This window comes from Hemibagrus wyckioides, linkage group LG06 (genome assembly GCF_019097595.1).
Source record: "Hemibagrus wyckioides isolate EC202008001 linkage group LG06, SWU_Hwy_1.0, whole genome shotgun sequence".
Taxonomy (NCBI): Eukaryota; Metazoa; Chordata; class Actinopteri; order Siluriformes; family Bagridae; genus Hemibagrus; species Hemibagrus wyckioides.
In genome coordinates this window covers 9,666,188-9,688,549 of record NC_080715.1, presented here as the reverse complement: position 1 = coordinate 9,688,549, position 22,362 = coordinate 9,666,188, and the positions used below count along the sequence as shown (strand labels likewise).

General features: G+C 38.7%; 1 protein-coding gene across 3 annotated transcripts; it reads left to right on the top strand.

Moving 5' to 3' along the window:
* The first annotated feature begins 1,084 nt into the window (after positions 1–1,084).
* LOC131354471 (pyridoxal kinase-like) lies at positions 1,085–16,525 on the top strand. Of its 3 annotated transcripts, none has more exons than XM_058392174.1 (11): positions 1,085–1,363; positions 1,573–1,627; positions 5,347–5,451; positions 5,671–5,754; positions 6,677–6,711; positions 8,058–8,143; positions 9,824–9,869; positions 10,948–11,059; positions 11,532–11,668; positions 15,042–15,108; positions 15,252–16,525. In XM_058392174.1, exons 1-11 carry the CDS (start codon positions 1,283–1,285, stop codon positions 15,362–15,364), a joined length of 921 nt encoding a protein of 306 aa, XP_058248157.1. In that variant the 5' UTR covers positions 1,085–1,282; the 3' UTR covers positions 15,365–16,525. The 3 variants fall into 3 exon arrangements, with proteins under 3 accessions (XP_058248157.1, XP_058248158.1, XP_058248159.1); XM_058392175.1 differs by having other exon boundaries at positions 1,527–1,627; XM_058392176.1 differs by having other exon boundaries at positions 1,524–1,627.
* Positions 16,526–22,362: the final 5,837 nt, after the last annotated feature.

The following is a 22,362-nucleotide window of genomic DNA, read 5'->3' as shown; positions in this document are numbered from 1 at the left end:
TTGACTTGGCCTCCAAATTCCCCAGATCTCAATCCAAGCACTCATCTCAATTGAGCATCTGTGGGATGAGCTGGACAGACAAATCCGATCCACAGAGGTCCCACCTCACAACTTACAGGACTTAAAGGATCTGCTGCTAACATCTTGGTGCCATATCCCACAGCACACCTTCAGGGATCTAGTGGAGTCCATGCCTCAACAGAGGACCAACACAATATTAGACAGGTTGTCATAATGTCATGGCTGTGTGTGTGTGTGGATTTCATTTCAGAACCCGCCATATGATCACCATGATTAGGGATAAGTAGAGGATATCTTTGTTATTATGAACATGGAAATATATAAAAACAAAACTAATATTTTTGTTGCCTGTCCTCACGAAGGCACACGATGTTTGGAGTATGATGAGGGAAAGTGATAATGTCTCCTGTTACAGGGTAAGAGGCAGCAGGGGTTGAGTGGTTGCTATTACAGTGGAAAGATAATCTTAAAAGATTCAAGGAGTGGAATTGCTTCAAGGATGCTGGATCTGGTTTGAACTTTACTTAAACAGTGTTATGTATTTGACAAAACCAGTTTATAAATCACACATTTAAGGCCCATCATTTTTGTGCAAATCGTGGCCACACAGATCAATACAGACCGAGTCTTGTTTACACTTTAACAGAAAGTTTTATAGAGCAGTATTTTCTGTTATCTGATTGGTTTAGAAGTCGATTCCTTATTCGACTCCCCTATAACTCTAGCTAAAATGCTTGGACAATAGTGCTGCCAAAATTCACTCACAGGTTTACCCTCTATATTGATGTGGTTTAAAATTTACAGGGACTTTACAACTTACACCGAGAGCTGATAATTTACACCGTTTTCACCGAAACGAAAACGAATTGAATCGAATCAGTTTAGTATTCTGAATGAACTGACTCTTTTCTGGAATCGACTCACAGACAAGAGGTGAAACGGTCACACGTTGGTTGCTAAACTACGGTAAGTTCCGACTTCCTTTTTTGTTTGGACAATTATGATTGGACGATAGACTGATCGGCTGTATGGATGTCCCGCCCCTTCATGGCAATTGGCTGAAGGAGCCGGCGTAGCAGCAAATCCAGCAAGTGTGTGGAAGTGCCGAATAAAAGCGGACTAAGAGCCCACGTTAAGAGTGTTGTGTTTGGGGACTTGAATTTCGTAGAGAAAGGGTTTTCAGAGTTTTCACCACGCTTTAAAATTCCTTTCTGGCTTCTTCTTGCTCAGCGTGACTGATCAATGCTTATCCGTCTTCAACATGGACTGTCGAGTGCTGTCAATTCAGAGTCACGTGGTTAGGGGATACGTAGGAAACAAGTCAGCCACTTTTCCTTTGCAGGTGAGACTATTTCTGCGAGCCAACACCACGTATGTGCGTGTGTATATATATATATATATATATATATATTGTGTGTGTGTGTGTATGTATGTATGTATGTATGTATGTATGTATGTATGTATATGTATGTGTATGTGTGTGTGTCTTAAAATGAATGGAGCAGTGAGAATCGTGTGTGTGTGTGTGTGTGTTTTTCTTTCTCTATGCAGGTACTTGGCTTTGAAGTGGACTCTATAAACTCAGTACAGTTCTCCAATCACACAGGTAAGTCTGTAAATCAGCCTGCTCATCAGTCTAATGAGTAAATAATACACTCTTACACACACTCACAGTACTTTTACAATGTTTATGGACTGTTATGAATAAATGTATATAGACTTCAGGTTAGACCGATGATTGATTTACTGAGATTTTATGATAAGACTGCAAGATAAGTAAGGTTTTATTGCATACATTTGATTATGGTGAAGAAATATTTTTTCTTGACCTAATTTATTAAATGTGGACAGTAATAACAGAACATTATTTATTATTATTATTATTATTTATTATTTGAGGAAATTATTTGTATTTGATTGCTCATATCTATTATATACAAACAGAAAACACAGAAGAGATAGAAAATCTGTGTTTTCTGAAACACTTGCAGTTTTCACTTGGACTTTATCCAAACTACAACAGTGGCCCAGTGTTGGCTAGTGAGTTGTTACTGTTTAACAATGGAGATGAGAGCTCCTGGGGGAAAAAGCTGACTTACAAAATGTATCTGAAGTCATTTTTACATGCTTTCAGGTCAAAGATCAATCTGTTTTAAGCTGAAACCTAGTATACAAGTGGAATATTAACATGCGTGTATATTGTATGTCTTTCTTTTTTTGTCATCCACGTATAATATTGTGAGGCTCACTGTAGTCTGCAAAAAATAGCTCTACACTTGTTCATGACAATTAAAAAGGGATGTATGGGCTCCACTGTTCTGCTACACTTTTCTGCTAGTGGTCGAATGGCCTTGCCAGCTCCCTGCTCTGTGGCCCCTAGAACACAGCAGGGGTCTGTTTTTTTTTTTTTTTTTTAACATCTCTTGCGTTTCTCTCATCAATAGCATGTTCTCATTTACTCTCACTCCTCTCACTCCTCCCTGTTTTCTTTCTCTCTTATTTCTGTGTTCCTGCATTCTGGGCCTTATGCCAGGGACACTGAGTACTTGGTATGTTTCTTTTGTTTTAATGGCGGAACTTAGCACCCCACTGTTTTAACCCAATTTAAGCATCGCTTCCTGATCTTTTATGTTTTACCATGCCAAAAAGGACTACATACGTAAAGTGTCTGAAGTTTCATTTAACATTCATGCAACACTTTGAGGGTGATCAATCAGATGATCCTGGTGAGTTAGAGGGCAGGGCCAGGTAAAACTGGGGGAAAAAGGGGTGTGGCCAGAAACAGAAACTTTTTTATTGTCATTACTCTTTATAGCTTGTGTATATATCAGAATAAAATGTTTCAGAAAGAAATACAGAATAAATTTACAGAACAGTACAATACATACATTAGACAATAAATGCACTGGACAATAGCTACCCAGACTATGGGCTGTTATCTGTAAACTACTGGGTAGTGTAACAGCAGTAAGTCTGGCAGCAATGTTGGCAGCAAAAATGACTCCCATAATCAAAATTGTCTGATGTGGCTTTGTAAAGCGTGTGCAGTGGTACTGAGTGTCTGAGTGAAGAAACTTCAGATTTGTGAAAAATGCTGGTTGTGGCATGGATGCTCCTGTAGCTTCTCCCAGCTAACAAGAGGTTGAAGAGTCCAGGAGAGGGAGGAGAATGGTTGACTGAAACGCTGGTGGCTTTGTGAGCTTTGTGGTTGTTGTACAAGGTGTCTGTGATGGGGAGAGAGATCTTGATACATTTTAGCTGTTCTCATACTTTGTTGTAGGGCCTTGCAGTCAGACACCATGCAGTTCCTGTATTACATGTTGCGACGGCTGCTCAAGATGCTCTTTATTGTCCCTCTGTAAAAGGTGGTGAGGATGGGCGTGGGTGGATGGGTGGGTTTGGGGGGAGGCTCTCTGTTTAGCCTCTGAAGGTAGTGGAGGCACTGCTGGAAAGAAACAAAGAAACGTGAAGTTTCTGGTTCTGCGTAGTTCGCTTGATGTGCAATGGAAGATGGTCTACTCTGGTCCTCCTGAAGTCAACAGTCAACTCTTTAGTCTGATCGCGAGATTATTGTCAATACACCATGTGCTGTTTTTTTGTCATCACTATATGCTGACATATCCTCATTGATGCTGAAGAGACTCACAACCATAGTGTCCTCAGCAAACTTCACGAAGTGATTTAAAGTGTATTTTATGGCACAGACATGCCATTTGAACAGCAGTGGATTGAGCATGTAGCCATGGGGCGCATGGGTGTTCAGTGTAATGGTGCTGGAGGGGGTGTTGCTGATCCTGACTGACTGGGGTCTCTTGGTCAAATAGTCCAGGATCTAGTTACAGAGGGAGGTGTTCAGACACAGCAGGCTCAGCTTTGTTATTGGTTTCTGTGGGTTAATTGTGTTGAATGCTGAAATGAAGTCTATGAAAAGCATGCTTACATAATTGTCCTTTTTGTCCAGAGAAAGGTGGATGGTAGCAGATATGGTGTCCTCTGTTGAGCCTCTGTTGGGACAGGAGCCATACTGAAAGGAGTCCAGTGTGGCAGGAAAACTGCCGTTCATAGTCTTGGGGTGCAGTTGGCATTCTAGTTCATCCCAAAGCTGTTCAGTGGGGTTGAGGTCAGGGCTCTTTGCAGGACACCTGATCAGTATTACTGATAGTTGCAGAAATATTTCAGTATGCTGGCGATGAACTAGGTATTAAAAGTTGTTTTCTTCTGCAAATCACCATCCAGAACTCTAAATCACACACAAGTTATAAACTGGCCCATTAGAGTTTTTTTCTTGGAGTTATGTGTGGTCTGCACAAATCCTTCGGTACTAAGTGTTGGTTCACTCAGTTCAGCATTAGGCAGAGAATAAATGTTGGAAAATGACTTTAACTTAAGTGAAATTCGGAAGGCAACATGAGAGAAATGGTTGAGTCTTTGTCCAAAGAAACTTAGTTTCTCTTAGTTAATGAAATTATTTCTTGTATTTTCTTGTGTATCTGTGCAGAGTATGTGTTTATGTAATTGGTGGTAATTGGAAAGTCATTTTTTGTCGCAGCTGTTGCACATCTGTCAAGGTTACATTCAGACACATACTGCATCACTGTACCATCTGTGTATGATTTTCTTTGTGTCTGGTCTTGTTAAAAACACACAACTCTATTAATGTGTTCGACATTGTGTTGAAAGAAACACTAGGTGGGCCAGTGCAATGTGTTAAATTAAGGAGAGTTTAGTGTTAATCTGAGTTCTCATTCCTTTAAGAATGGACTGGGCTTTTATTGCATGCAGAGGATTAATTCCAGGGAACATTTGATGTTGAGCTCGGCTCATACTAGTTGTTCATACAATCACTGGACTCTCTTGCCTTTTTCGAGTCACACAGTAGCTTGTTCATTATCTAAGAATTAAGAGTTAAGCAAAAGGTATAAACAGCAGTTCTTTCTGCTGATTTTTTTACAAGCAAGTAAATTACGGCATAAAAAGTACATTTTTGTTTAACAAATTCACTTCTCCTTCACTCAAATGTGTGAAATGATGCATACCAAAGAACCAGAAGGATTCTGCTTTATCAGAATAGTTTAGAAAATTATTTTTATTGATTAAAAAATAGTAAAAACTGCATTTAAAAAAAATAGGCTGCCAGTCCACTTTATATTTTCTGAACCCATATTCAAATATGTTTTATTTCCCATCTATGGGGCACTAAATCTGTAGGTGGGAATAAAGTAGTTGTGAAAACAGAACATGGAGTCAGATCTAGATGCTATCTAATACAGACTGCTATTGGGTATGAGGAACTTGGTGCTGACCGTCTTTTGTTTTGTCTTCTAGGTTACAAGCACTGGAAAGGACAGGTGCTGACTGCTGATGAGCTACATGTCCTGTACGAAGGAATTAAACTCAACAAAGTCAACCATTATGACTATGTGCTTACAGGTGCATGAATTCACTGACACCTTATCATTCATCTTGTTGAAATACGGAAATAAACCTTGGTGTAGATTTAAAAAAACAACAACACAAAAACGTCCCCTTGTGGACAAAAAAGTTGAGTTTAGCATTTTTTATTAAAATCAGTAGATTATTGTTGGAAACAACACTTATCATTCAGTTATCACAGTTCATGTCTCTTTAAAAAGCTCTTCTTATGATTAGGTTACTCCAGGGATGTGTCTTTCCTGGAAATGGTGGTGGACATCGTTCAGGAGCTGAAGAATGCTAACCCCAAGCTTGTGTATGGTGAGACAATGCATATCAAGATTTTTATTTATTTCTTCTTTGGTATTTTACACCACCAGACCGTTTGTTTGTGGTTGGTCTTGTATTACATGTATTCATATATTTCATTTGTATTAAAAAAAGCCTTTTCATTACAGTGCACTCTAGCGTCATCTAGTGGTCAAATTGATGAAGTAAACAGACTAAACTGCTGTACACTCCAGTCCTTTGAAAAGCATGGATGGTGAATCTTAAATGAATGAATCATAAAGGATGATTTTTTTTAAACAATTTGTAACCAAATTTTAAGACTTATGTTTTATCAAGTAAAACATTTCTCTTTTAGCACATCTTTAAAATACCTGACTTCTGTTTATTGTAAATTGACACACACACACAAACTTAATTTACATTTAGTTTTAACCCAGCTCTGATCCATCTTTACCTTACAGGCAAGTCTCATGTGACCTGACCTGACCTGTAAAACCTTTGAGGGTTTGATTGTGCTTGTTAATTTTGGCAGATGTTTCTTGTACATTTGTCTTGTCTTGACTTACTTCCAGCCTGAAACTTTGTTTTGCCATGCATCGTATTTATATCTTGCTGTGTGTTAGAGCTTCAAGGGAATTAGTAGTGAGCTTCTGATGAAGATTTTTTTGTAGTTATAGAACCCAAAGAGGAACAATAATGTTCTGTGGTTTGGGGAAAAACTCATCAACCAATACGTTAAACCATTTAAAATCTTTATCATTAGTTAAACTAAACACACAACAAGCCATCATGTTGTGAAATAAAGTTTCAGACATCCTTGGTTAAGTTTAACAGAACAGATTTTTTCGTTGTTGTCTATATTATCGAAGATGAGCACACTAATATTTGTCCACTGCACAAGCTACAGAGAGATGAGTGAGTTAATATTAAAACATATTTCTGTTGTTTTCAGTATGTGATCCAGTCATGGGAGATAATGGATCAATGGTGAGTAGCCTAAGGAGCCATTTCAGTCATTTTGTTCCATCACTTTTTTCCAATTTGATTAATTGAATTGATTAATCTAAATTAGGGGAGGCATAGTGGCTTGGTGGTTAGCATGCCTCATACTTGCAGGGTTGGGGGTTGGAATCCATCTCTGTTGTGTGGAGTTTGCAAGTTCTCTTGGTGGTTTCCTTCAGGTACTCCAATTCCCTCCCCAAGTACACAGACATGCCTTATAGGTTGATTGCCACCTCTAAATTGTCCCTAGTGTGTGTGTGTGTGTGATTGTGTCCTGTGAGAGATCCTGTCCTGGGTGTACCCTGCCTTGTGCCCTGAGTCTCCAGTTTTTATTGTAGAGTGTAATGTAAGCTCTGGAAATGTTATATATGTAAATAAAAAATTAATTTATCTTAGGTAAACACTTTATCTTTGTCAAAATCCTGGTGGATCTGAAGCCTTTCCCGGGAATCCATGATGTAATGATCCACCCTGGAAAGGACACCACACAGAATCTAACACAAACTACATCACCACCATTAAAGCATACAGTATACACATGATGTCATGATTGTTGCCGTGTAAACGCACCATGTTGTGTATATAGTCAAATCTGTTATGTGCTGTATCAGATAATCCAACTGGGCAATAAAAAGATGATATCACTTTAAAGTAACCCTTACACTACCATTCAGGAGTTTGGGATCACTTGGAAATTTCCTTGTTTTTCAGAGAAAACCCACTTTTATCCATTTCAAAAGCATAAAATAAATCGGATGATTTTAAAGAAACACCCAGAGGCCCATTGTTACACAGAGGCCCATTATCAGCAACCATCAGTCCTCTGTTTCAATCTCATGTTATCTATCAGTAATCTCACCAAGTTAATCATTTTATAAGGCTTATTGATTACTTTTGCAATTGTGCTAGCACAGCTGAAAACCTTTGTACTGATCAAGTGAGCAATAAAAATGGCCTTCTTTAGGTTAGTTTAGTATCTGGAGCATCAGGAGTTGTGGGTTTGTTTACAGGCTCAAAATGACCAGAAAGAATGAACTTTCTTTTTCTTTTCATGGAAAGAACTTGCTGTGAACTACTCCCTTGATAGAACAATGCAAACTGGTTCTAACCAGAACAGAAAAAGGAGTGAGAGACCCTGGTGCACAACTAGAAAATAAGGAAATTTCCAAGTGATGCCAAACTTTTGAACGGCGTGATTGAAGACTCCTTTGGCAAATTCCTCTGCTATCCTTTTCCCGTATTCTCAGAAAGAGGTGCTGAGATATGAAGAATCAAGCACTGTTAAAATATGAGAATAAAGTTATCATCCTTGTTTCGTGTCCTGTTTGTAGTACGTTCCAGAAGCCCTGCTGCCGATCTACAGGGAAAAGGTGGTGCCTGTGTCAGACATCATAACGCCTAACCACTTTGAGGCAGAGTGAGTGATTAACTAATTTCCATCTCAGGAGCTTTTATGTCAGGCCTACAGTGTGCAATATACAGTTTGCAGAAAATCACCATTGTATATCACTTCCTCTTAAACATCAATTGAGACTTTTTATATGCTTATACTGTACATAAATAGGCCATCTGTCATTGGGAGTGTGTATACTTTACTTCACGAGTCTTCTCTTGGTCAAAAATTCCGAAAAACACATTCCTAAACCTTGTGTTAAGCCTACCCAGAAGAGTTGAAACTGTTACAGCTGCAAAGGGCAGGCAAACCCCATATTAAATTCATGTGCATGTAATGGCAGATGTCCCAGTTTTGGCCTGGCTCACATTCTCCACTCTAATTCATCCCAAAGGTTCTTTGTCGGGTTGAAGTCAGGACTCCACACCTCCACAAGTTCCTCCACACCAAACTCACTAATCCATGTCCACAAAGCTGGGAGCATAAAATTGTCCAAATGTCTTGGTATGCTGAAGCATTAAGAGTTCCTTTCACTGGAACTAAGGGGCCAAGCCAACCCCTGAAAAACAACACCTGAATTCAATGATTTGGAGGGGTGTCCCAAAACTTTTGGCAATATAGTGTATCTATGCATATATGTGTACTGCATGGTCGTGTGCTTTTCAAATGCGTCCTGTGGCCTCATTTATAAAACTCTGCATGGATTCCAGAGTGAAAGTATGTATACGCACAAAACCCAGAGGATGGCCTGAGCACAAAAACATTACTTTTTGCATACAGTTGTATGTGGGTCATGTCTGCTTTAGAAATTGCATTGCTCTTGACAGTGTGAATACATTTAATGTCATAAACAGTGATAATACTTAGAAATAATAATGTTGTGCTTTAATGCTTCTCACCTTCAAGCAGCCAGTATTATGGAGCTACATAATTTGAATTTGAATATGAAATATAAAATGTGAGAGTGGTGATTTAGCTGTAATTCGCTACATATCCTCAGGGTTTCAGAAATGCTGTGTTCAGTCAAAGCTTTAATAGTCTCACCGTTGGTTGAACGTCTGATGCGATGCATACGACACACAAAATCAGAGACGTCTGGAGTGTCAAAGTTGTCTTCTTATTATTCTGATGAATTTTACAGGATTTCCAGGAGACAGGTGTATCACGTTTTTTATGGTCCATCTGGAAACACTTGTCACGCTATACTTTCCTCACGGAAGAAGGAAACCTTATAAGGATCAGCTAAACACTGTATTTGCCAAATAATATGAAGTTCACAGTTTAGACTTAATTACTTGCCTGACTTTCTTAAATGAACAATCTATGGTTGCTCTCCAGTCTGTTATTGTTTTTGAACATAGACGTTACATTTTCACAATCTGTGATTGGTTGCTTTAGTTCTTTAGTAAACATTTGCCCAGGTTTATGCTTGGGAAGGTTTAGTGCATAAGATCCATTTATAAATGACCCCCCTGGACTCCCCAGTCAATACAGATGATTTTTGCACACTTGATAACGATAAGAAGATGAACCTCTGGTGTAATAATCCAGTACTTCTAGTAACTTTACATTTTTTTATATTTTTGTAGTACAATTATTCCAGTGTGAATTGGGCACAGCCAGGAAAACATGACACAGTTACAGATGCATCTTCTTATGACCATAAATAGTTTATTTACTAGATTTTTCTTTTGTTTCTAAAAGGCTCCTTACTGGAAGAAAAATCAGTACAGAAAAAGATGCAGTGGAGGTGAGTCTTCATAATGTTCTATGCTGTATGATATTTCAGAGCAACTCTGCTTTTAAAGGCTGGGCTCCATTCTGAGATGGTGTCAAGGTTTCTTCTTCATGTTGGTTCAGGGAGTTTACTGAAAGTGCTAAACAGATTAAATGATTTTTTTTAACCATTTGAAACATATACTTTGGCCATAAAACCAGTAGTTAATAGGGAACAGCAGAGACCTCCCTAATTTCGTTTTAATTATAGTTATAGACTATATATATATATTATAGATAATATTAAATATAGTTATATATATATATATATATATATATATATATATATATATATATATATATATATATATATATATATATATATATATATATATATATATATATATATATATATAATTACAATTATAGACTCAGTTCTTATTTTAGGTGTTTAGTCATTTGCTTTTTTTTTTAATATATAAAAGTGCTTCATACAGCACTTTGCTTTATGGACAATGTTTGTCAAATAGCATGTGTAGCAACAGAGAAGCTTTACAGAACAGTTTCTACATACAGAAAACTGGATGTAGATTTAGATTCCTAACAATCAAGCCAGAGGAAACAATGCAGGTGGGGGTGGGATCTCTTTAATGGCAAAATGAACAAAACTTTGAGAGGAACTGGACTGGAAAGGGAATCCAACCTCAACTGGGTGGATTCTGGTATTATAAATTACTATAAATTATTACTCGTCCATAACTGTAACCTATATCGGACCACCAGTATTAAATGTGTTGAAAGGCTATTCAGTATAATCATATTGTGAAAAAGAGGCTTCTCAAAAGCATAATGAAGTGTTTTTGATTATATCATCAATTTCCCCTTTAAAATCCCCAGTGACACTTGCAGTCTTACAGAGATGCAAGGTTTATTAGTTTCTGGCACTCATCAGGTCTTAATTAAGCCTTTGGGTTGGATCAGGTGTACTGGGAGTAGCACTAACAGGAGGGTGGATCCTGAACCTGGAATTAAGAAATGTCAGGCTATAATCTTCTTAAGGCAATAATGACCACAACAGGTTTGTTGTATAACTGTATGTCATTCTCTTGCAGGCAATGGATCTGCTGCATGCTATGGGTCCTGACACTGTGGTCATTACCAGCTCAGACCTGCTCTCTCCTCTGGGGGATCAGTATTTAGTGGCCCTAGGGAGCCAGAACACAGGTGAACCCCACAATTCCTGCATCTGCTATAACTTGCATTCAAGATAATCAATGACTACATCCTATGCTAATTAATCTGTCTCAGTTTAAAACAATTTTAATGGAGAGTGGAAAACATTTTGAAGTAAGAACACAAATAAAATAAATTCAAACCCACAAGATGTTGCTTTTGTGAAAGAACATTTAAGGCTTCAACCGTATTTCTAATAAATCCAGTGGGCGTGGTGGTGTAACGTGCACAAAACTAAAGTACTAGTTAAATTATGTTCTGATAATGCTAGTGCTCATGTTTTATCATTGTTATTTTCTCCCTATCTTTAATAATGCTCTAAGAATATTTATAATGACTGTTTGTCTGGAAAACATGGATCACAGATGGAGCGTGTACTGACGTAAATGTATTTATGGTCTCCACTAAGGTTTTGTTTGTATTTCCACGTTGCCAATGGCTTTGATGTGTTTGCACATTGCAGTGACAGCAGATGGCAGTAAAGAGAAGCAAAGGATCCGAATGGACATTCCCAAAGTAGATGCTGTGTTTGTGGGCACTGGGGATCTGTTTGCTGCTTTGCTGCTGGCGTGGACACACCACCACCCTAATGACCTCAAAGTATAATGCATGTTCTTATTATTATTTTATCTGATGAATTATAGTCAAGTGAGATGATGCTTCTCAGTTCTTTAATTATGCTTCATTAGTAATTCTGTCTTGCAATCTGAGTAGAGTTTACCCAAACCAAAATCCCCCAAGATGTCTTTGATGATGCCATGCTTTTTATAATGCCTGGTAATGGTAATAGAATTAATATCACAGGGTATAAGAATAATGTGGGTAAAACCAATGACACAGAAACTAACACACTCGAACCCAGAGTTTGCATGTGAAAAATAAGTGTGTAATGCTCTTCTGTGCTCATTTCCCATAATCTCCGATGATGTTAGTCCCTGCAGCAGTTTTGTCAGTAAATAAGGCTTTAGTCTAATAACTTGTAGTTTCTTCTGTAAATACATTATGAAAAATGGATGACTTGTGTTTCATATACAGTATCTCACAAAAGTGAGTACACCCCTCCTAATTTCAGCAAACATTTTAGTACATCTCAAAGGACAATACTATAGAAACAGTATAGATTTACTGTCCTCTGAAAATAACTCAACATACAGCCATTATTGTCAAAATAGGTGGCAACAAAAGTGATAGCAGCTGTACATCGTTTAACCACGCAAAGTCACATGTCCTATTCATAGGACCATACAAATTTGTGTATCTTATATTAGAGCATTTAAAATTTGGTGCTTTGAGTACAATTCACTCATGCTGACCACTGGATAATCAATATGGCACCTTATGGCAAGGAACTCTCAGAGGACTTGAGAATTAGAATTGTTACTCTCCACAAAGATGGGTTAGGCTACAAGAAGATGAGCTACAGTACAGTGGCCAGGGTCATACAGAGATTTTCCAAGACTCGACTCGGAACAGGCCTTGCAAGGGTCGATCAAAGAAGTTGAATCCTCGTGCTGTGCATCAGGTGCAGAAGCTGGCTTTAAAAAAACAGACACGTGTGCTGCCAGCATTGCTTTAGAGGTTGCAGAAGCACGAGGTCAGCTTCTCAGTGCTCAGACCATACGCTGCACACTGCAACAAGTTGGTTTGCATGGCCGTCATCCCAGAAGGAAGCCTCTTCTTGCTGAAGACAACCTGTCCAAGAGGATGAATTACTTGAACCATGTCCTGTGGTCTGATGAGACTAAGATAAACTTGTTTGGGTCCAGCATGTGTGGTGACATGCCCTGGTGAGGAGTACCAAGAAAATTTCTTTTGCATACAAAAAGTCTTTTGCATACAGTTAAGCATGGTGGTGGTAGCAGCATGGTCTGGGGCTGCATGAGTGCTGCTGGTACTGGGGCCTGTGGTTCACTTAGGGAAACATGGATTCCAGCATGTACTGTGACATTCTGAAGCAGAACATGATGCCCATCCTTCAAAAACTGGGCCAAACGGCAGTTTTCCAACATGATAACGACCTCAAACACACCACCAAGATGACAACTGCCTTGCTGAGGAAGCTGAAGGTGAAGGTGATGAAGTGGCCAAGTATTATCTCCATACCTGAACCCTATTGAGCACCTGTGGGGCATCCTCAAGCAGAAGGAGGAGAAGCGTCATGTGTCAAACATCCAGCAGGTCTGTGATATGATTATGGAGGAGTGGAAGAGGATCCCAGCAACATGTGCAGCTCTGGTGAATTCCATGCCCAGGAGGATTAAGGCCGTGCTAGATATCAATGGTGCTCACACAAAATGACACTTTGGACACAGTTTTGACATGTTCATGTAAATCTGTACTGCTATACAAGCTGCACATTGACTACTCTAAAATATATCCAAGTTTCATTTCTATAGTATTGTCCTTTGAGAAGATGTACTAAAATGTTTGCTGAAATTAGAGGGGTGTACTCACTTTTGTGAGATACTGTATATAGGTTTCTCTACAGAAGCATTCAGGTTTATCTATAGGCAACAGTGATAATGGAAAGGGCATCAGCAGAAACAGACGTGGTACTTAAGCATTTACTGATGTTTGACGAGTTTATGGAGTGTCTAGGCTCAGCGCAAAATTATGAGAACAGAACAAAGCATTTCCAGGTCATAAACGAAGACATCATGAGGTCAGCACAGAACATGTCAAGATCTATTCACAATTTATCAAATTCAAAGAATTCAGACAAATCGAGATGAAATCTAGGCACTTGACACAACTGACTTGTATGGAAAGTAACAGTTTTATTACAGCTTATTTGATACTTATTTGATACAGATACTTGCTTATTTGGTAGCAATTCTTTGTAGACAGGGAGAGCTCAGCCCTGTTAGTCTTTTTATACCAGTTGGCAATTTTAAAAAGACAAATAAAAAAAGTACTTAATTGTATAGTTTATTTGCCTCAGAATGTTTCAGCTCAGTTCGTGTAAAGATGTGCAACTGAGAGTAGTATTTTAAGTACAAGGTACAGGAAATGAAATGAAGAAACTATACCAGAGGAAATGGTATAGTGATGTGCCTACCACATAGGGGCAGGGGATGGGGTGGTGTTTCCTGTTTGCAGCTGCCTCACTGTGGATTTAATCTACACCCAGATGTCTGTTATCTTTACAAATAGAATAAAATTAAATGGAGTGAATTTGAGCTCAGCTCATTGACTCTCATTGTGCTGATATACTTTTTAAGTTATCATTTGCTAGAAAAGAAACTATGTAGATATTTCAAACTTCCTAAACTGTCATGTAAAAGTTTGAACATCCTGTATTACCATTTTCTTTGTTAAATGTAAAGTAATTGGTTCAAGTTAAAATACTCTATTACAGAATTACAGAAACCTACACTCCACATCCACTTTATTAGGAAAACCTTCACGTTCATGCAGTTCTCCAAGCCGTCGAGCAGCAGAATACATAAAAACAAGCAGATACCGGTTAGGGGCCTTAGATTTGCATAAACGTTGGAAAACCTTATAATGTGAAATTCCCAGGAAATCAGCAGTTTCTGAAATACTCAAATAAGCCCATCTGGCACCAAACACCATGATACAGTTAAAGGCACAGAGAGCACAACTTTCTTCTGTTCTGATGTTTAATAGGAACAGTAACTGAGCTCCTGACCTGTACCTCCATGATTTTTTGCATTGTGCCACTGCCACATGATTGGCTGATTAGATAACCGCATGAATAAGCAGGTTTACAGATGATCCTATTAAAATATGTATGAATGTATTTGTTACAGTTAGCACTATGTCTAGTGTCTGTTGCAAGATCAGTCTAGACTTTCAATAACATCTCCAGGGTGCAGTACTTCACTTAGGAATCTGTAAAGGATTTAAACAAGCAACATAGTAGACAGCAAAGAAACAAATAAATAAAGTGTTCAGAAACACTTTATTTGGGTCTCTATAGTAGTTATTACCTTTTGTGGTGTTTTAACAGACAGCCTGTGAGAAGACTGTTTCTGTGATGCAGCATGTCATTAAGAGGACTATCGCCTACGCCAAGGGTAAGACCAAAAAATCCCAGAATAACATACTCCCATAATACTGTAATCAAACTGCAGTGTGGTGTGACAGAAACATTATGTGTATTATGGGAGTGTACTGCTGCGAAGTCCTTGAATAAAACACTTTCATTTTCTCTTATCAGAGGCTGCAGGTCCTAACCGGAGGCCGAGCCCTGCACAGTTGGAGTTGAGGATGGTGCAGAGTAAAGCAGACATTGAGGATCCTACAATAACCGTTAATGCTATTGTGCTCTAGGGTTTCACTTCCAGCCTCCTCTGGGCTGTGGCTGACTCCTGACACACAACAGATAATTCACATTTCAGAAAACACAAACACATTATTGTGTAGAGTATGAAAGACACACATGTAAAATCACGGGTCATCCAAATACTAACTAAAGCCATGTTGGTGTTTGTGTTCGACTTCAGTACTGTATGAGAACGACACTGTGTTGTTTTTAATGTTCTAATAGAATAATGTGAGTGAAAGGAAGTGCTGATCAGGGATTGCTGTAACCAGTTGGTCAGTTGTATGCTGCTACAATGGAGGACTTTAATTTAAAGGCCACATTATTAGGATGCCACTACAATATATTCACAACAGTTTGTCAGTTACAACAGACTGTTAAGACCGTTAGACACCACATCCTTATCAGGAACATGGCATGACACCAATCCTTATTTACTTATATAATCCTTAAATACTTCTGTATTTCACCTTTACATTCATCATGAATAGTCTAATGTTTCACTTATAATGTTAGTCTAGTTTCTAGGGAAATATTACTTCAAGAGTTAATTTATCAAAATATTCAGTAGCAAAAGTGGCTTATGGAAATTATGTTTTGGGGGAAAAATTAACTGATTTTTAATGAGGACCAGCAGTCAGATGGCCAGTACTGTCTTACATGTAACATGTTAAGTATTGCACTTCTCTTGAGAAAGACTGGTCTTATGAAATTTGTTTCATGATTTACAAAATAGTTTTATACACAATCTGGTTTCTTGCCTTATTGTGGCAAATGTGTTAGTATGTTCACAAGTTAGTAATGTTCCATAATCAACTTTAGCATTTATTTTAACTTTTTAATGCTATTAACGAGGCTATTCATTTGATGATCACATACAGAGATTTGTAATGTACTCAATGTTGATGTACATCGGGACCTGAAAATGCTGCAATTTTTAAAAAGAAGGATTAAATGATCATTGGTCTTTGTACAAGTAACTGCTGAATTTATAATATAAATCAATCAATTAACTGTTAATTGTAATTAATTAAGAAAAAAATATTAATGATTATTTTTTCTTAGCAAAGACATTAACTGTCTGCCTTTCATTTGTGCTTATTTGCTGATCCACCAGATGACTGTAAAGAAAATAAAGATTTTAAATAAAGCTAATAAGGCACACAGAATTTGTGTTATTCCTGTGAGCTGCCACTGTATCACCTGATTCACATGAACAGTTTACTTATAAGGGTGAAGAAACAGTGTTGTACAAATGTAAAATAGAAAAATTGATAAACTGTAAAATGCAGCATTGAAATATGCATAAAATAATTTTGGTAGAATAAAGCTTGTAGTAATTCAGTGTCAAGTATCTATACGAAACAACATGAACCAACTCTTTTTTTTTTTCCCCTTTCCCCCCAGGACATCTGTCTGTGGTCTATCTAACAGGCTATATCTATACAAGCAACAAGCCCCTCTCTTAACCGTCACTTTCCATCATGCTACAGTTTGTCTTAGTTAAAAAAAAATTGCGTGCAGAAAATCCCTGCATATTCTTTTTGGGTATATTTTCCCCTATTTTCATGAACGGGGTCAATAATTCTTATTTTGAAAATAAATGATAGAAAATCATTTTCCTTTTCAATACATTAATCACATCAGCATATTTTGTCATCTAGTATTGGCCATAACATTTTATTTCCTTCATTTTATCAGCCTCCATATGGACATGCGAAGGTTAGTTCACATCGTAGCCAGCCAGGGGCCTCATGTACAATGACTTGCGTTGAATTAATACTACTTTACTAAAACGTTGCGTACGGACAAAGCTGAAAATGTGCGTACGCACAAAAAAAATCAGATGTATCAAACTCTGTGTACGGAGAATCCCACGCATTTTCTATTTGTACGTCCCAATTAACTTGAAAATGAGCGCACATGCACGAGTGCCAAACCCCACCCTGTCTCTGCCCTCAAATAAATTAATTAAAATATATAATGAGTCCACTTTGGCAAAATCAAACAGCAAGAAAATGGCAAAGGCAAGCAAGAAACGAAACTTTACGGAAAATGAATTGGAGGTGCTACTATCAGAGGTAGAAACGAGGAAAAAAATCTTATTTGGAACGTTGTACTCTGGAATTAACAACAAAAGAAAAAAAAATTGAGTGGGAGAGTTTGGCTGACGTGGTCAACACAGTGTCTGAAAATTGCACTGTACCCGAGCTTAAAAAGAAATGGTCTGACAAAGGTGGAAGTTAAGCGGAGAACTGCTGCGCACAGACAAAGTGTGGACAGAACAGGTGGTGAACTGGGGTCCCGTACTGGGGTCGATGAACTTACACCTTTTGAGCAAAGAGTTGCCTCTATTGTGGGCGACAGTTTACTCTCTGGAATAGTATCCGCTGCTGTGGGAGACTCGGATTTACTACATCAATGCCCCGAAGGTAACTAATTTCTCATTTATTTGCTTAACTTTGGTAAACATAGCTTACCAGTCTGCATTTAATTTTCAAATGCATGCAATGTAGCTGACCAATAGTAGACCAGAGATTATAAGCTACGTATCTATTGCATTTATGGAAATGCGTGAACCCATTAATAAGAAACAGACTGAAATCAGTTAGCATGTGCTTGTGTTTATTTATACTTAGATGGTGCAATAGCAGGAACGTCCACTGGCACGCATGCAGAGTCCGCGCCTCCTGAGCAGCCAGTGCCTATTGTGTCCGGTGTCTCCGGCATTTCCGCTGCGCGCCCCAGTGCTGAGGCCCGTTGGTCCGGCCGCGTCTTGACCCAAGCTGTTCTGGAGTCACAACAGCAAATCGTTATGGCCATCGGGGAAATTAATAGTCACCTGAAAAATATCACTGATGCACTCAGACATAAGCCACTCATCAAGGAATTGGTCAAAAAATGAACTTTGTCTCTGCTTACCAATTATATTACCGCAACCACACGTTGACGGGCCTGAATGGCTTGTTGGTTGGGCTGCACATACACTGGTTCTGGGTCGGGGTCATCTGGCGGTGCCACAGCCTCACCAAGTGGTATGCAGTGTCTGTGCGCGACATTGTGCAGCACACCACAGGCCAGCACGACACGGCACACCTTGTTAGGGCAGTATAGCAGCACCCCCCCGGTCCTATCAAGGCAGCGCCACCGACATTTCAGCTGCCCAATCGCCCGCTCTACAACTGACAACAACTGCGAGAATGGGCATCATTGTATCTGCGCTCTCGGTCAGTTTGTGGGTTGGTGAGGGGGGTTAACAGCCACGTCTTTAATGGATAACCGCGGTCTCCTAATAGGCAGTTGAATAATTAAACGCACAAAAAAAATAAACACAACACTTAAATAGCAACATCAACGCATCACTCACCAAGAAGCCATCCATCGCGCACCCTGCCAGCTTGGAGCCTCATCCCAACTATGCTGTTTGTAAGGATGTATGAATCATGCGTTGACCCAGGCCACCTTGCCACAATATTTGTTAGGCGCATTTGTGCATCACATATTATTTGCACATTTATTGAATGGAAATGTTTCCGATTCACGTATGCATATTCAGATGGCGCCTTTATAGCAGTGTGTGTGCAGTCGATTGCTCCGATTACATTAGGAAAACCGGCTATCGCTGCAAATTGCACTTTAATGTTTGGCTGGTCAACTGCATCATATGGGTACCTTATATACCTGGTAGACATGCGGAAGATCCCGTCCCATACAGCTGGCATTGCGCGGCTCAAAGACGACTGGCTTATTCCTGAGCGGTCTGCCAGTTCCCTTTGGAAAGAACCAGTTGCCAGGAAACCAAGTGTTGTCAGCACCTGTAAGGTAATGGGTAATGCGTGGCTCCTTGCTGACTGTCTCTACAAATTCGGACCCAACTCAGCACAGAGCTCCAAGACAATAGCCCTTGGAAATCTGAATCGGCTGATAAGCCTGTCATCATCGTGGTCCAGAAAAATTCGTTGTCTTCGGATTCGGCCATTGGCAATGTCCTCTAATAAGGCCAACGCTGCCATTGTCATAGACTAAGGGTTCTTTAAATTTGCACATGCTTTTATATGTTCTTACTTAATTGCATAATTGATTGAAACATATGATGTCAATTAGCCTATTTTATCAATTAAAAATTAATAGCAATGTTTGTCACAGGTGTTGGTGGACTTGTAGAATAATTTGTAGTCTAATGTTTGCAACTTCACTTTATTGCCTCTAAGAGGTGCCAACGGACAAAAAGCACGAAAAAGTTGGCGTGAAGGAACGCACATTTATTATACACACATTAATTTCTCTGTTAGTAAATCCGACCATGAGTGCGAAAGCTGGCGTACGCAAGGTTTTTGTGCGTACGCAGCGTTGATACATGAGGCCCCAGGTCCTAGAAAATCTCCTGCACCATTTAATTGTTACATCTGTTCTAACACACAGGAGGTTTAAACTGTGGGTAAAAACAGATACATGGCTGTAGCTAAATTTGACACCTGACCATCACATCTGTTTGTGATACTTCCTCAAACTTTTACAAGAAAATTAGAAGTACAGTTATATAGGAAGTATTTGTGTGCTGTTTTGTTGCAGTTTTGCTTCAATTTTGCTCCACTTGACCTACAAGGCCCAAACTTGTTCCAGCTTGAAATTGCCCCTGTGCAAAATTTGAGCTCCATGAAAAGATGGTTTGCAAAATTTGGTATGGAAGACCTCGAGTGTTCTGCTAAGAGCCCTGACCTCAACACCATTGGGATGAACTGAAATATCGACTGAACCCCAGACCTTGCTAATGTGTCTAAATGATCACAAATCCCCAAAGTGATCCTCCAAATGTGGAGATGTGGAGCTCATTATAACAGCAAGTGGGAACTAAATCTGGAATTTTCAACAAGCACATATGAGTGTGATGGTCTAGTGTATTTAAACATAGCATATCTAATCATTCCCCTCAACATATGTCTAGAACTCCACACCCTTTGGACTTGCCTTAACACAACTGCCAAAATCTATCTGTCTTATACACTACACACCAAATACCAGAGAATCTAATGGCCAATACAACACCCAGAGAATACCATATGAACACATGGCTGATACAGTAGGACTATATTTATAGTAGAAAAATTCACAGACTACTCACAAAAGAACACCTAATAAAATAGGCAGAATGAGAAACAGAGCAGGGGTTTTCAACTAGTCTTACTGACTCGATACCCACAGGTTTGCTCATTCCCAAAACACCTGATTCTGCTCAAGTAGGAGTTAATAACTGTAAGAATTTATAGTGATAAGATTTTAGTGATGAATAAGATTATTTTATCACTAGTCTTTGCAGAACCTGCAGACCCCTAGCCATTACTTCAACATCTATGTGTACTAGGTGATTAAAAATAATATTCTGCACAATATTTGCATAATTATCTGGCAATATCTCCTTAAACCCAGAGGTATATTTCAGTTACATGTAAATCTGAAATCTAACCACATTTTACTTGTGTGGTATCAGTTCAATTGAGGATCAGTATTAAGTCCTGGGCTAGTGTCTGACTGTTTGATGTAACAAAGAAATTCATGTCTCTGGCTGTAAATACATACAATATTAACAGCCCAGGTGAAAGCTCCGATATGTGGAAATCGGCCTTTCAGCCACTTGTTTCAGGGAGCACCATCATGGAGACAGGTTAATCTATGTGATGGAAAACTTTAAAGGAAGAAGTTCTGAACTTCTACGTAAATGACGAAGTTATTTGTGACCAGAGATTTGTGTGTTTGTGCAAATTTTTAGCAAGTCAGAATGCGCTGGAGACAAGATAGCGAGACTCAAGGCTAAGAATTAGCTAAGGCAGACTGAAAGTTGTCCTGATCAGGTGTTGTAGTGTAGCAAATGAGTCACAATGTTTTTCTTCCCTTGTATCTGTGTTCAATCATTTTGATAAAAACTCTGATCAGGGCCCTCTTTGAAATTTTCTCGGAGATAGTTGGGTCCTTTTGCACAGCAGTAAAATAAATTGTGAACCTTTTTTTTGCACCAGTGTGCTATTTTTTCCAAACGTCCACAACATCCATTAGGTAAGAAAAGTGTGCAAATTGACTTGAATCCATGTGGTTAGAAAAGTAAAAGGTTTGAAAGGTTCTCATCTTCTATATCAACACTTGAGAACCACTCGATCATAGAATCACAGTTAAATGTAAAGGATAGTTTATTCTATTCTCTAATAATGTTATATTATAGGGAAAAGTGAGATTTTCCTGACTAATTAAGTGATAGATAGGTAACCTGTCATAATTGTGCAAACTTTTTTTTATACCAGTGACTAGACTGGAAGCCAAAATAGCTTGCTCTTTGGTCAGTTGAAACAAATATCTGACTGATCAAAAGAACTGAGACTGAAACTATATTGCATGTAAGCTAGTTTTTGATAAGTCACATTTGTGTGTGATATCTTGCCTAATAATCAATCACACATGCTATTTGTAATATGGTGTCTGTCTTCAAATCGGTTGTTGTCCTTCGGCTAACAAGCTTTGACAAATATTATGATTGTTGCTGATTGAATCTTATACAATGGGAAGCACATCTGCTTTATCAATTACAGTTGAACAAAGGCACATCTATGCAACTGTGTCAAGGAAAAGGATCTGTATCTGTATCTAGTTTTAATTTTGATGTCCCAAGCCTGCATCTCATCTCCTCATTCCAACCCAATTCATCGAAGTGTTACACCCCTCTGAAAGTAGGAGTTTTTATTCTGCACTAAACACATAGCTTTTGTTTGAAACCACTCCATTCTCAAATGATCAATGAAAGTGTTCATTGTGTGGCTGTTTGTTACCCAAGTATGCCCTGATAGAAACTTCATCATTCAGCTAGGCAATGACCCAAAACACTGCCAACTAATAAGAGGATAAATGCCTTCATCAGCGACCAAATTCCTGCAGCAACAGTAAAAGTAAGCTTCATACTGCAGGAAACCTATTTTGAGGTCACTCTGATCAGAAACTGTGAACTAACTGATTTAAATAA